At 50.6% G+C, this 13652-nt stretch overlaps 1 protein-coding gene across 1 annotated transcript; it reads right to left on the bottom strand.

Annotated features, from left to right (window-relative positions):
* Positions 1-1007: 1007 nt before the first annotated feature.
* LOC119402317 (uncharacterized) lies at positions 1008-2229 on the bottom strand. Its single transcript, XM_049418590.1, has 2 exons — positions 2172-2229; positions 1008-1283 (listed from the first exon to the last, which is right to left on the bottom strand). The coding sequence occupies exons 1-2, from the start codon at positions 2218-2220 to the stop codon at positions 1024-1026; spliced, it is 309 nt and encodes a 102-aa protein (XP_049274547.1). The 5' UTR covers positions 2221-2229; the 3' UTR covers positions 1008-1023.
* Positions 2230-13652: the final 11423 nt, after the last annotated feature.

Raw genomic sequence — 13652 nt, 5'->3', positions numbered from 1 at the left:
AGACCCTCAAACGTCATGTTGAAGAGGCAACTAAGACGCTTGACGGGGACGATGCCCCTGAAATAGCCGATAGCAAACTCCTTCACATGTGGGAGGCGAAACGTTGTATGGAGCGCAAACTAAAGCAGCAAAAATGGAACCGTAATCTTAAAAGGAGGATTGCCAGACATAACAAAAATATTGAAAATTATGCGATCAAGTTATGAGAACAGAATTGGTGCAGCAGATGCGATGAGATGGAGGGGGGCATGAGCCTTGCCAAAACGTGGGGTCTGCTGAGACACCTGTTAGACCCCACCAACTCGAAAACCCAATCGGGAAATAGACTGTCAAAAGCCAGGCACGCGTTTGAAGGAACAGACTCGGAATTTATGAACAAGCTGACCGCCCTGTACATTGGTGATACTCACAGTACCGCCCTCCCAGGGTATAACGGGGCACCTAATGAGGAACTCGACGCACCCTTCACGGGGGCGGAGGTTAGGGCTGAAATATTGGGACAAAGACGAAGTCCTCTCCGGGACCTGACGGGATAACGAACAAAATTTTAAGAAACCTCGATGACGCTTCCATCAGCGCTCTGACGGAGTACATGCAAGATATTTGGGCAAAAGGCCTGCTACCCAGCCAGCGGAAGTCGGCAACTGTAATCCTAATCCTAAACCCAGGCAAACCGCCGACAATAGAAAATCTAAGACCTATATTTATTCTTCTTCGCCTTCTCCTTCTTCTTAGTGTCGTTATTGTTGCCCTATAAAATCCTTGCGCGACTTTTGAATTTTGGCCACGGCGGTCGCAGTTCGAGAGCTCGTTTGACAGGTAAATTAACATACTTCTTCGGCTTACTGAGAGCGCGGTACACACAACAGACGAAGGAAGAACCACAGAACACGAGCGCTCACTAACAACTGGTTTATTACCAACTAGCCCACCTTTCAATACTTTTATAAATTAACAGGCCACTTCCCTACACAAAGTTTGGAAATTTTTATTGTATTGGAGGCAAGGTCACGGTCGATACGTTCAGTCTTTGTTAATTGCTTTCTGCACACCGGCTCCAACAGCTGCCGATATGGCGCCTCCAGCAATGGCTGAAATAATTGTCGCAAGTACGTATGGCCGGAACTGATCATCGGTTCCGTCGCCTGTGCTGTCGATGCCCTTGAGAGCCTCAAGGAGTTCATCACGGTGTTCAATGATGGAATGGAAAAGTTTCTCGGAGAGCAGCTTCGTGGTTTCGTCCGTGCTCGTTGCTGGCTTGTTCAGCGTGGCTGCTTGAATGTCTGTTAAGTGAATTGAGAGAAAAAATATTGAAAATACGGCAGGTAACCTGACATTAGAGAGCGTGTATAGAATATGATGTAAACATAATTCTTAATAGGGAAATAGTTTGCTAGAGATGCTATCACGCCTCTAATGCTTTGATCGAGTAAGGACGTTGTATAAACAGAAGGAATATTCGGCAACAAGGAAATATTCGTATAAATTAACGCACTCTACTTTCGTCGCACCGGAAAATCTGTGTAAGTGCCTTTGAGAGGGTCTTCCATGTAATTTTGATACTGAGATGGTCTTTTTGAGTTTCACCAATGCAGTGTGTCTAACGAACTCCCTGCACTTAATGGGGTAGAGGCAACGGCGACATAAGTATTTTTTCCGAATGTGTTCCCTAAATTTTACACGCGGGCTCAAGGGCAGATTAGTGTAAACAACAAATATGTCCAAAGAAATTGAGCGTTTGAAATCAAAGGGAATAAATTATAAACCTAGACAAGTAACATAATCTTTACGCATACCGAATAATTACAAGTTATTCAATATAACGCCTACGATTGGCATACTTCAATGTGTAATTTTATTCTAGCGCACGCCTTGACTAGCACGTTCACGACATCTTTTCAGGAATAAGTAATAATAATAAGCAAAAATGTTAAAATTAAGAAAGTAGTGTTTAAGATACGGAGTGTATTCATTTAATGCGACAGCAAGTAATTCTTGAGGTTGGCAAATGGGCAAACTACAATTACTGATGGGCTTCGCAAAGGCAGCGGTAAAATTGGAAATCTGCTTGCCATTTGGCTTCTGATGTGGAACATCGACGTAAGCGAAAGGCAACAAAAAAGGTAACACGTGTAAAGAAAGAGGAGGTAAAACACAGGGTTTGTACTTACGGCACAAATGCCCCAGGAGGAGGAGAGCCAAGATGGCGTAGGCCTTCATAGCGAATAATCTGTGGTGAAGAAAAGGAAACGAATCGCAGATGCCAAATGGTTTTTGTTATGAAACCTGAAAATTTAACACATGCAGTTTGCCGATTTAATGCAGATGACTTGTCGGGCCTCTTTTTTGCAAGTTTTTGTTTTCGAGATAAGAAAACGTATGGCGCTCGTATACAAGACTAACATTTCCAATTCCCATACGTTTTTCGATGTTCGCAGCCTGTACAGTTTACGGTCTTGATGTAAGCGATATAGTACCCATGTAATACTCGAAAGATGAACTAGTCAATAAATTAGTTCAATAACTTGCTAATAAACGCACACCGCCGACAGAGTGAAGAGCGCATGTTTAACGGATGAACATTTTTTCGGGGATACACGAAGGTATTTTTTAGGTTTGATCTATATAACACCACCTTGTAGGACTTAGCCACAAGGTAACACTAAGGATAGGAAAGATTCATCTCACCCGTGTCAAGTTGACTGGCGACGAAGACCTGCGGGCTTGATTTTGCCTCCCTTCCTCGGACCTCGAGTGCAGCTTTGTGATGGTCAGGAAAAGCGCTGTACTTTTATACTTCTGAGAAACCGGAACTTTTCTCAGCATTTGTGCGATGCAGCAGGAGATAACATCAAACAATAGCCTTTAAAAATGATGTCCTCGTGATCTGCGGAAGTTCATTGACAGAAGGAATTTTGAGTGCTCATATTAAGAGTTATCGGCGCTGGGGTTCACATGCGTCCTTTTTTTATCCAGGCAGTACTTCAATATTCTTATATTTCAACCCACAGAGAGCTACAGATTGGCCTATTGTTCATTAGGTATCCCATTATTGTAGCATACCTAATGCGCCGAGCGCACTGTATGCCGCCTTCTTAATTCATTATCCTAGAAATGTTAATTTCGGTAATTTTCTTGAACTTTCTGATTGATCGCAATGGTGCTTCGGTGGCTATGACTTTTTTTTCCGGCGTAGGAGGGGATGGGTTTGAATTAATGCTACTGTATCCGCGTTCCAATTAGTAGGTGGCTACTTCAAGCCATTGGCTATACAGTCCTTGCTATACTGTCCCTTCAAGACAGCCTTCTGCGGCTCAAGATAGCTATAATCTAGTTAAGCTAGTACTTCAGTGCTTATCTATCCAAATACTTTTACATTTCCATTGCACTGTCACGCCCCTTCGTGTGTCTTGCGGAATGTATTAACAACGCAAGGTAACTTGCCGTTTTTATGTTTATGTGTTCATTTCATGTTGACTGTTCATCTCCTTCTCGCCAGCACAGTTTGTATGATTGAATGAATGAATGAATGAATGAATGAATGAATGAATGAATCGAAATCGTTTCACGGCAAGCAGTTATCGAGAAGAACTCGATGAGGCATTTCTTGTCTTTGAGCCGAGGGTTACCAAAGGTAGATCGACGTCTTTGTATAAATAGCGTTATTATGTGCATATCACCAAGGCCTAACAAGTGCGTCGGCTACACTCGCGCCAAAAGGTAGCATTTGTTCCGACATAACCTCGGCACTGACGTTACAGCCCGGATGTCAGCTTTATCGAAACAAAGTGCGCATTATGGTGAGTCCATGTGCATATTGTAAGCAGGATTTGTTAGCGCATTCCAGGGGAGATGACAAGCCTGTGACTATTGCTTGTTGAGTTATAGGAGTGCATAATTAGGCAATGTTTATTGCAGTGTTATGAGAAACGTTAATCAACACTGAAACCACAGTAGAAGCGTGGAATGTTGGACTAGGTTGGGAAAAATGTTTTGGATTTGAAAAGCGAAAACTTGACGATGTAACACATCGAGTAAAACCGAGGTCTGACACGAAGAACGCTCAACTTGCAATTCAGTTAGATAGGAATGAAAAATTAACCCATTGACAACGACCGCGCATTCGCCGGAAACAGTGTACCTTTGCAGAAACCGGCAGACCAAAAGAAAAAAAAGAGAGGTAAGATTTGATCATAATTCTTGTTACATCTAGAAGTGAACGAAGACTGAATGCTACGTTTTGCTATAGCGAAAACTTTAATGAGATCACAAGGGCCGTTTTCGGTGCCGTAGTTGTCCAACGCCGCCGCCGGTGTCCGTAACCGCTATCGCGTAAATTAAAAAAAAGAAACGAAATCAGAAAAAAAATATTCACGATGGACCGTGGTTCGAACCTGGGCTCTCTGCGTAGGATCCCAGTATTCTACCTCAAACTCATGCCTGCTTTTTTCCTTTATTTCCGGTTGTACAACTTGTGCGTCTTGGCAGCGCAGTGGAACAAACACAAGAGTAAGGAACACGTAGACAGGACGGGCGCTAGGTGGTGGTACTTCACACAAACGGGGACAACAGAATTATATTGCGAGACACCAGAAACTTGTAGGCACACATCTACCGTCAACCCCTGCATAACCAACATTGTGATTTAAAATTCCTTCATAGTAAGCAGGGGTTCTACCCTAGCCAACCATGAAGGAACGCATTCTTTTTTTTCTACCTCGAGAAACCGGGCCATACTTTCTTGAAAATACTGTCTTGCTGGTCTTCTATCCTGGTCACAGCAAAATCCAGCCATTCGTGAGCGCGGTGTACCGTGCAATCCAATCATCATGATTAGGTCAAAAGGTAGTCCGTCCTCATTGTCTATTGCTAAATACAGAATGTTATGAGGGTCTAACGGAATTTTTCAGGGGCGAAGCTCCTTATGCCGTGGGTCTGTCCATCCTCCGTTTGTTTGTAGCGTTGTAGTAGCCACCTCTAGCTCGTGACAAGCGCGCGTTCTGGTATGCAGTAGAAGAAGAAGACGACGTTGACGAGTGAGACTCTCGTGCGTGTTCACCTGTGTGGCATTCTTTCTTCTTTACTGCGCGCGTTCTGGTATGCAGTAGAAGAAGAAGACGACGTTGGCGAGTGACACTCTCGTGCGTGTTCGCCTGTGTGGCGTTCTTTCTTCTTTACTACGTCTCGTGTTTTCAACGACACCCGAAGACAACATTTCAGAAGTGACGCACCATGAGGCTCCCTCTTGGTACGCTTTCTCTTTAGCTCGGAGTCGCCAGATGGAAGACAAGGCTGCGGAACGGAAGGCACGGAAGGCGGCGGCAGCGCGCGCTCGCAGACAGAATCCTGAGGTGAGAGCCCGCGAGGCCGAAGCTGCTCGTCGACGCCGCGAAGCAGATTCCGCCGTTCGAGCCCACGATGCCGAAGCTGCTCGACAAGCTGCACGGCTGCGGCGAGAAGACCCCGCCGTTCGAGCCCGCGAGGCCGAAGCTGCTCGACAAGCTGCACGGTTGCGGCGAGAAGACCCCGCAGTTCGAGCCCGCGAGGCCGAAGCTGCTCGACAAGCTGCACGGCTGCGGCGCGAAGACCCCGCCGTTCGAGCCTGCGAGGCCGAAGCTGCTCGACAAGCTGCACGGCTGCGGCGCGAAGACCCCGCCGTTCGAGCCCGCGAGGCCGAAGCTGCAAGGCTGCGGCGCGAATCGGATCTTCAAAATGTGAAGGACCGTGAAGCGGCGAGAAAGCGCCCGTACCGGCAGGCAGAGCCCGAGGCTGTGTGAGCACGTGAAGTGGCTGCAAAACGCATAAGGCGGGCTCTGCCCGAAGGCGCCGACAAGCGTTTCCAGCGGGACTTCCTTGATAACAGTTTCGGCCATAGTTGCGGTGTGTGCAACAGATTGTGCTTATCAAACAATCTAGTCACAATATCTTCCATCAAGAAGGACCACGCTCGCGCCAATGCCATCGCCGTGCTGCAGCGCGAGTTCGCTTCGCCCCACTCATCATCATTCACCACGTGGATATGCTGTGATTTTTTTTTTTATTGTCCTCTGCAACACGTCCCACAAGTACACCACCTCCCAACAGTGCAGAAAGACGTGGTCGATTGTTTCAGGTTGGCTACAGATTAAGCAGTCGGAGCCCCATAGCATATAAAAACCTGCCTCCTCTAAAAAAGTTTTTACAGGTAGTGTTCCTTTGTGCAATTTAAAGAAGAAAGATTTTGTATTTGAAGCTGCTTCCATTTTTTTAACTCGCCTAAGTACATTCTGACCCCTGCCAGCAGCATATAGCGTTCTGTACATTCGGATGGGCAACACAAGGTCACGTACATCCTTATAAAGCTTTTTCTTTCCAATTGAAAACACGTACTCGGTTTAAAAGCGGACGATCAAAAGGCGCACACTTGCCACAACTTCCTTCATGTAGGCATGTACTGCACCTTTCATCCCTTCAGTGCTGACAACAAACTCGGGCAACAGTCGACCAAGTCTCAGGCCTCAAACAATGCGAATTGCGCAACGAGTGGGTTGTCGATTGCTTCAACCCATTGGAAAGGCCTCTTCGATAATTCTTCATCGTCATCGGCCACAGCATCAACAAAGCGCACGTAATGCTTTACAGACATAGGCCGGCAAGAAATGTGTAGCTCACTCAGACTCACTCATTAAATATCTTTTTCCCTTAGAACTCACTCGGGCTCAGACTCCAGAAAATTTTCCTCAACCGGACTCACTCGGAGGCAGACTCACTGAAATTTTTCTCAGCCGGACTCACTCAGACTCAATTTCACCAAATTATTAATCACTCGGACTTACTCAGACTCACGAGCACGCTCTTCAAACAGAAATAAGTAACAACTGTCACACTTGATAGTTCGCGCTCTCGCTGTGTAGTGTTCTTTTCGTGCAGTCTTAGCGCTTGAGCGACGCGCTGGAGATTTCGAGTTGCTTTCTGTTAGTCGCGTTTCATTCCAATGTGTTGCTAGCACATTCATTGTTTCGCCGTTGCGGCGAAACTGTGGCTTTTTTTTCCTGTCTTAACGCTGCCACCAAGTTATAAAGGAAAGTTCAAGTGGTCGCGTGTGAGATGGATGAGATGTGATTACGATCGCTAATTATACTATGTGCGTATCAGCATTTTTACAGAGCAGCTCTTGAGCCATTCGTTATGCCGCGCGGAATCGGCAACAAACGTTCATCATCAGCGGCTACTTCACCTTTCCTTTATAACTTGATGGCGGCGTTCAGACAAAAAAAAAGAAAAAAAAAGAAAAGGGTGATGATAGCGGTGCTCAAAAGAAGCGGAGTGGGTGTCCGGTTACCAGAAGAGCCTAGCAGACGACAGCTGCCGAGGAATGCCCATTGCGCGCACGCGCGTATTTTCGTTCATTACGCCCGCTGCGCTCCGTTGTGCGGCGCTTATCAACTCAGCGGTCGATGCTCGCGCGTTCAGGTTAAATAAATGGCCGGTTGTACCAGACTGTCATAGCATTTTTATCAAAAACCTATTGTCTAAAGAGAAAGCAGCCTGTATATTGTCACCTGGTCGTGACGTCGACGAACACAGCAGTCGGCGTTTGTAGGATGAAACTGTTTATTTGGCCGAACTTGTGGCCGGAAAATGAGAACTAGAACTACAGCAATGCACGCTGTACAATGATAGCGGCGAACAGGGCGTCGTCCGTCGATCAACTGACAAGCGATCAAGCGCGTCGGCTTTTATACAGGCGCTATCGAACTTTCCAGCAATATCGCTGGTGGCGGCGTTATCTCTAGACAAAACTGGAACATTCGCGTGCGGGGCGCAATCTTAACAAACCGATCTACTACAATCGCGACGCTTCTAGAACACTACTTCGCGGACAGCGTCGAGCGTTGATAACCGTCCCTGCCGGTCAAACCCGAATACATCAAAACAAGACAAGAAGTGGGCGTGGCATTGCCCCCCTCTGAAAAAGCATCGTCCCGATGCTTATGAAAGAACATAGAAGAGAAAAAAAAACTAAACAAAACAAGTGCATACACAAATAAATTACAATAACGAAGGAAAAAATAGAGTCCCCAGGCTCGCTAACGCGCAAAAAACGGCTTAAGGCGCACGACATGGACGACTTCAGGTCGCGCACGGCGCCGCTGAGAGTTCGTAATGCCGTCAGGGGCAACCTCATAGTCGAGTGCGCCGAGACGTCGAAGTACCCTGTACGGCCCGAAGTATCGTCGAAGAAGCTTCTCACTAAGTCCTCGTCGGCGTATTGGCGTCCATACCCATACACGGTCACCGGGTTGGTATTCCATGTGGCGTCGTCGAAGGTTGTAGCGGCGGCTGTCAGTCGTCTGCTGGTTCTTTATCCGTAGGTGGGCGAGCTGTCGTGCTTCTTCGGCGCGCTGTAGGTAGGTGGTCACGTCGATGTTTTCCTCGTCGGTCACGTTTGGTAGAATGGCGTCGAGCGTCGTTGCCGGGCTCCGTCCGTAGACCAACTTGTATGGCGTCATCTGCGTCGTTTCCTGTACGGCCGTGTTGTACGCGAAGGTCACGTACGGAAGGATGGCGTCCCACGTCTTGTGTTCGACGTCGACGTATGTACATGGCCAGCATGTCGGCGATGGTCTTATTTAGACGCTCGGTGAGGCCGTTGGTCTATGGGTGGTACGCGGTGGTGCGGCGATGGCTTGTGTGGCTGTATTCCAAGATCGCCTGAGTTAGGTCAGCCGTGAACGCCGTACCTCTGTCGGTGATGAGAACCTCTGGGGCGCCGTGTCGAAGGACGATGCTCTCAACGAAGAACTTGGCTGCCTCAGCGGCACTGCCTTTGGGCAGGGCTTTTGTTTCGGCGTAGCGGGTGAGGTAGTCGGTAGCCACGACGATCCATTTATTTCCGCAAGTCGACGTTGGGAACGGCCCCAGGAGGTCCATCCCGATCTGCTGGAATGGTCGCCGAGGAGGCTCGATCGGCTGAAGGAAGCCTGCTGGTCTTGTGGGCGGTGTCTTCCGTCGCTGACAGTCTCGGCACGTCCTTACGTAGCGAGTGACGTCGGCGGCAAGGCGCGGCCAGTAGTACTTTTCGTGTACTCGTGCGAGCGTTCGGGAAAGTCCGAGGTGTCCAGCCGTCGGGTCGTCGTGCAGGGCATGCAAAATTTCTGGTCGCAGTCCCGAAGGTACAACGATAAGGTAGCTGGCTCGGGCCGGAGAGAAGTTCTTCTTTACGAGGACGTTGTTTTTCAAAGAAAATGATGCCAATCCTCGCCTGAATACTTTTGGGACAACGATGGTCCTGCCCTCCAGGTATTACACTAGACCCTTCAGTTCAGGGTCGGCTCGCTGTCGTTCGGCGAAGTCTTCGATACTTATGGCTCCCAAGAAGCTGTCATCATCCTGGTCGTCGGGCGTTGGTGGGTCGACGGGGGCACGAGACAAGCAGTCGGCGTCGGAGTGTTTCCTTCCGGACTTGTACACGACAGTAATGTCAAATTCTTGAAGTCTCAGGCTCCACCGTGCGAGGCGACCTGAAGGGTCCTTCAAGTTAGCTAGCCAACACAAGGTGTGATGGTCGCTCACAACTTTGAAGGGCCTGCCGTAGAGATAGGGGCGAAACTTTGACGTAGCCCAGATGATGGCGAGGCACTCCTTTTCTGTTGTGGAATAGTTGACCTCTGCTTTAGACAGCGACCGGCTAGCATAACTGATAACCCTTTCCAGTCCGCCCGCCCGCTGCACAAGGACGGCGCCGAGTCCTATGCTGCTTGCATTGGTGTGAATCTCCGTATCGGCGTTTTCGTCGAAATGCGCAAGTATCGAAGGTGTCTGCAGGCGTCGTTTCAGTTCATGAAATGCTTCGACTTGCGCTGTTTGCCACCTGAATTCGACGTCGGTGTTCGTGAGCTGCGTTAGTGGCTCGGCGATCCGTGAAAAGTCTTTGACAAAGCGTCTGTAATAGGCGCACACGCCGAGAAATCGGCGCACGGCCTTCTTGTCGGTGGGTGGCGGGAAAGCGGCGATGGCAGCTGTTTTCTGCGGGTCTGGGAGCACTCCAGTCTTGCTGATCACGTGACCCAGAAAGAAGAGCTCCCCGTACGCGAAGCGGCACTTTTCTGGCTTCAGGGTGAGCCCGGAGTTCTTGATTGCTTGAAGTACGGATTGAAGTCGCTGGAGGTGTTCGTCGAAGTTCGAGGAATACACAACGACGTCGTCCAAGTAAACAAGGCACGTCTGCCACTTCAAGCCAGCTAACACAGTATCCATGACTCGTTGGAAAGTCGCAGGTGCCGAGCAAAGACCGAAGGGCATGACCTTGAACTCGAACAGGCCGTCCGGCGTTATAAAGGCGGTCTTTTCTCGGTCTCTCTCGTCGACTTCAATTTGCCAGTAGCCGGTCTTGAGGTCCATCGACGAAAAGTAATTCGCGTTGTGGAGTCGATCCAGGGTGTCGTCTATCCGTGGGAGAGGGAATACGTCCTTCTTTGTGATTTTGTTCAGGCGACGATAATCGACGCAGAAACGTAGGGTCCCATCCTTTTTCTTCACTAACACCACGGGAGACGCCCACGGGCTGTTGGACGGCTGGATGATGTCGTCGCGTAGCATTTCATCGACTTGTTTCTTAACGGCGTCCCGTTCCCGCGTCGAAACCCGGTAGGGATTCTGACGGAGTGGTCGAGCATTTTCTTCTGTTATGATGCGGTGCTTAGCAAGGGGCGTTTGTCGGACCCGCGACGACGACGAGAAACAGTCCCTGTATTCCTGCAGAAGGCGTCGAAGCTGTTGCTGTTGGCGGGAAGACTTGGGTTTACGTCGAAGGGTGGCTCAGGGATCGTCGTCGTAGCTTCGTCAGAATCTGAAAAGGCAAACGCATCGCTGACGGCTAAGATTTCTTCGATGTATGCAGTCGTCTTGCCCCTGCTCAGGTGTCTGTATTCCTGGCTGAAATTCGTTAGCATCACGCTTCCTTTCCCTTCATACAGCCGAGCAATGCCTCTTGCGACGCAAATGTCATGGTCTAGCAGCAAACCCTGATCGCTCTCGATGACACCTTCGATGCATTCAGCCGTTTCGGTGCCGACGGGAATTATGATGCTGGATCTAGGAGGAATGGTGACTTGATCCTCGAGCACGTTCAGGGCATGTTGACATGGGTTCGTATCCGGTGGTGTCGCTTTCTCCGACGATACGGTTATCGACTTGGTTCTTAAGTCGATGACGGCGCCGTGGTCACTTAGGAAGTCCATTCCAAGTATCACATCCCTGGAGCACTTTTGTAGGATTACAAAGCTCGCAGGATAAGTCCGGTTGTTGACAGTGACTCTCGCCGTGCAGACACCAATCGGCGTTATTAGATGGCCTCCAGCGGTACGGATCTCGGGGCCTTCCCAAGCAGTCCTAACTTTCTTCAACTTTACTGCGAACGGCCCACTGATGACGGAATAGTCGGCTCCAGTATCGACGAGAGCAGTGACGTTGTGGCCGTCGATCAGAACGTCGAGGTCGCTAGTCCGTCGTCTTGCGTTGCGGTTACGTCGCGGCGTCGGGTCACGGCTACGTCGGTTTGCACCGCTGCTTCCGCGTTGCGTCGTCAGGTCTGCTTCCGGTCGCAAAGTTTCGTCTTCGGGACGTCGACGTCGTTCGGCGTGCGGCGGGGGCTCGGAACTTCGTCGCGGTGTCGTCGTCGACGGCGGAGGATCTTCAGCATTTCGTCGTTCAGCAACCGCACCTCCATCGGTTGCTGCCCTTAGTTTTCCGGATACGGGCTAGGTGACCGGCCCCGGTTTGGGCCAGTGTACTGCCGGCGGTGCGGTGACATGTAGCGGCCGGGCGACGGTGAGCGGGAAGGTCGTCGTTCTTGCCACTGTGTGCCTGTGAGGTAGTCGTCGACGTCGCGAGGCCGTTCGCCTGGCTGCGGGCGCGGCGCGTTGACGGGGAATCCGCGTAGCCCCATCTGACGGTACTGACAGCGGCGGTACGTGTGGCCGGCCTCCCCGCAGTGGTAGCAGAGCGGGCGGTTGTCAGGGGCACGCCAGACATCGGTCTTCCTCGGGGTGTAGCGCTGGCCGACAGGTGTGCGGTAGGGCGTCGGTGGCGGCGGCGGCGTCTGGCCGACAGGTGGACGGTCGGGCGTCGCTGGCGGCGTCTGGCGACGGTACTGCGGCGGTGTGTCGTCTTGGCGTGGGCGTGTAGGAGGAGCATGACGGCGGGCTGCAGCAGCATAGCTCATAGCTTGCGGCTGCGGCTCTGGTAGCTGAGGCGCACCGAGTGAATGCTGGATCTCCTGGCGCACGACGTCGGCGATGGAATCCACTTGAGGTTGCGACGAAGGTAGAATTTTTCGCAGCTCCTCTTGCACGATTGCTCGAATCGTCTCACGCAGGTCGGCGGATCCTAGTGCTTGAACGTCGGCGTAGCTTGTGGTTGAGAAGCTGCGGTTGTATTGCCGTGTTCGCATCTCAAGCGTTTTCTCGATTGTTGTTGCTTCGGAGGCAAATTCTTCGACGGTATTTGGCGGATTCCTCATAAGTCCAGCGAAGAGCTGTTCCTTTACTCCTCGCATGAGGAAGCGGACTTTCTTGTCCTCGGGCATGGCAGGGTCAGCGTGGCGAAATAGCCGGGTCATTTCCTCTGCAAAGATGGCCACGCTTTCATTTGGAAGTTAGACCCGTTTCTCCAGCAAGGCTGCGGCCCTTTCCTTTCGGACGACGCTTGTGAACGTCTCCAGGAAAGCGCTGCGAAAGGCGTCCCAGGTTCGAAGCGTGGACTCCCGATTCTCGAACCAGGTCCTTGCTGCATCTCCCAGGTAAAAGTAGACGTGGCGCAGCTTGTCCTCGGAGTCCCAGTTGTTGAACGCTGAGACCCTTTCGAAGGTCTCGAGCCAGGTTTCCGGGTCTTCGAATGACGACCCGCGGAAAGTTGGCGGCTCCTTGGGCTGCCGGAGAAGTATCGGCGCAGGCTGCACGGGGTCGGTCATCGTCGCTGCGGTCGGTGTTGGGACCTGGGGCTGCGTGGTGTTTTCGGGAAGGAGCCCGTACTCTGGCTGGAGTCCCTTCTGCCTGCGGCTTGTCCGACGATCCGGGTTTTCTTTGCCGTCGTCCTCCTCGCGACTTGGGCTTAGGTCAGCGCTTCGCGGGGGCGTCCGGATCATGGAAGAAGCAGCACCTCCACCAGATGTCACGTGGTCGTGACGTCGACGAACACAGCAGTCGGCGTTTGTAGGATGAAACTGTTTATTTGGCCGAACTTGTGGCCGGAAAATGAGAACTAGAACTACAGCAATGCACGCTGTACAATGATAGCGGCGAACAGGGCGTCGTCCGTCGATCAACTGACAAGCGATCAAGCGCGTCGGCTTTTATACAGGCGCTATCGAACTTTCCAGCAATATCGCTGGTGGCGGCGTTATCTCTAGACAAAACTGGAACATTCGCGTGCGGGGCGCAATCTTAACAAACCGATCTACTACAATCGCGACGCTTCTAGAACACTACTTCGCGGACAGCGTCGAGCGTTGATAACCGTCCCTGCTGGTCAAACCCGAATACATCAAAACAAGACAAGAAGTGGGCGTGGCAATATTGCGCTGTTTCTTAACTATGGATACATGCTACAGCTAGCTCGCATTGAGCCGCGGTTAAGACATAAATCTCGAAGCGCGCTGCATCTCCTGCGTA

Source organism: Rhipicephalus sanguineus, chromosome 8 (assembly GCF_013339695.2).
Source record: "Rhipicephalus sanguineus isolate Rsan-2018 chromosome 8, BIME_Rsan_1.4, whole genome shotgun sequence".
In the NCBI taxonomy this organism is placed as follows: domain Eukaryota; kingdom Metazoa; phylum Arthropoda; class Arachnida; order Ixodida; family Ixodidae; genus Rhipicephalus; species Rhipicephalus sanguineus.
Note: the sequence above shows the minus strand (reverse complement) of the source record. Positions and strands in the feature narration are given on the sequence as shown.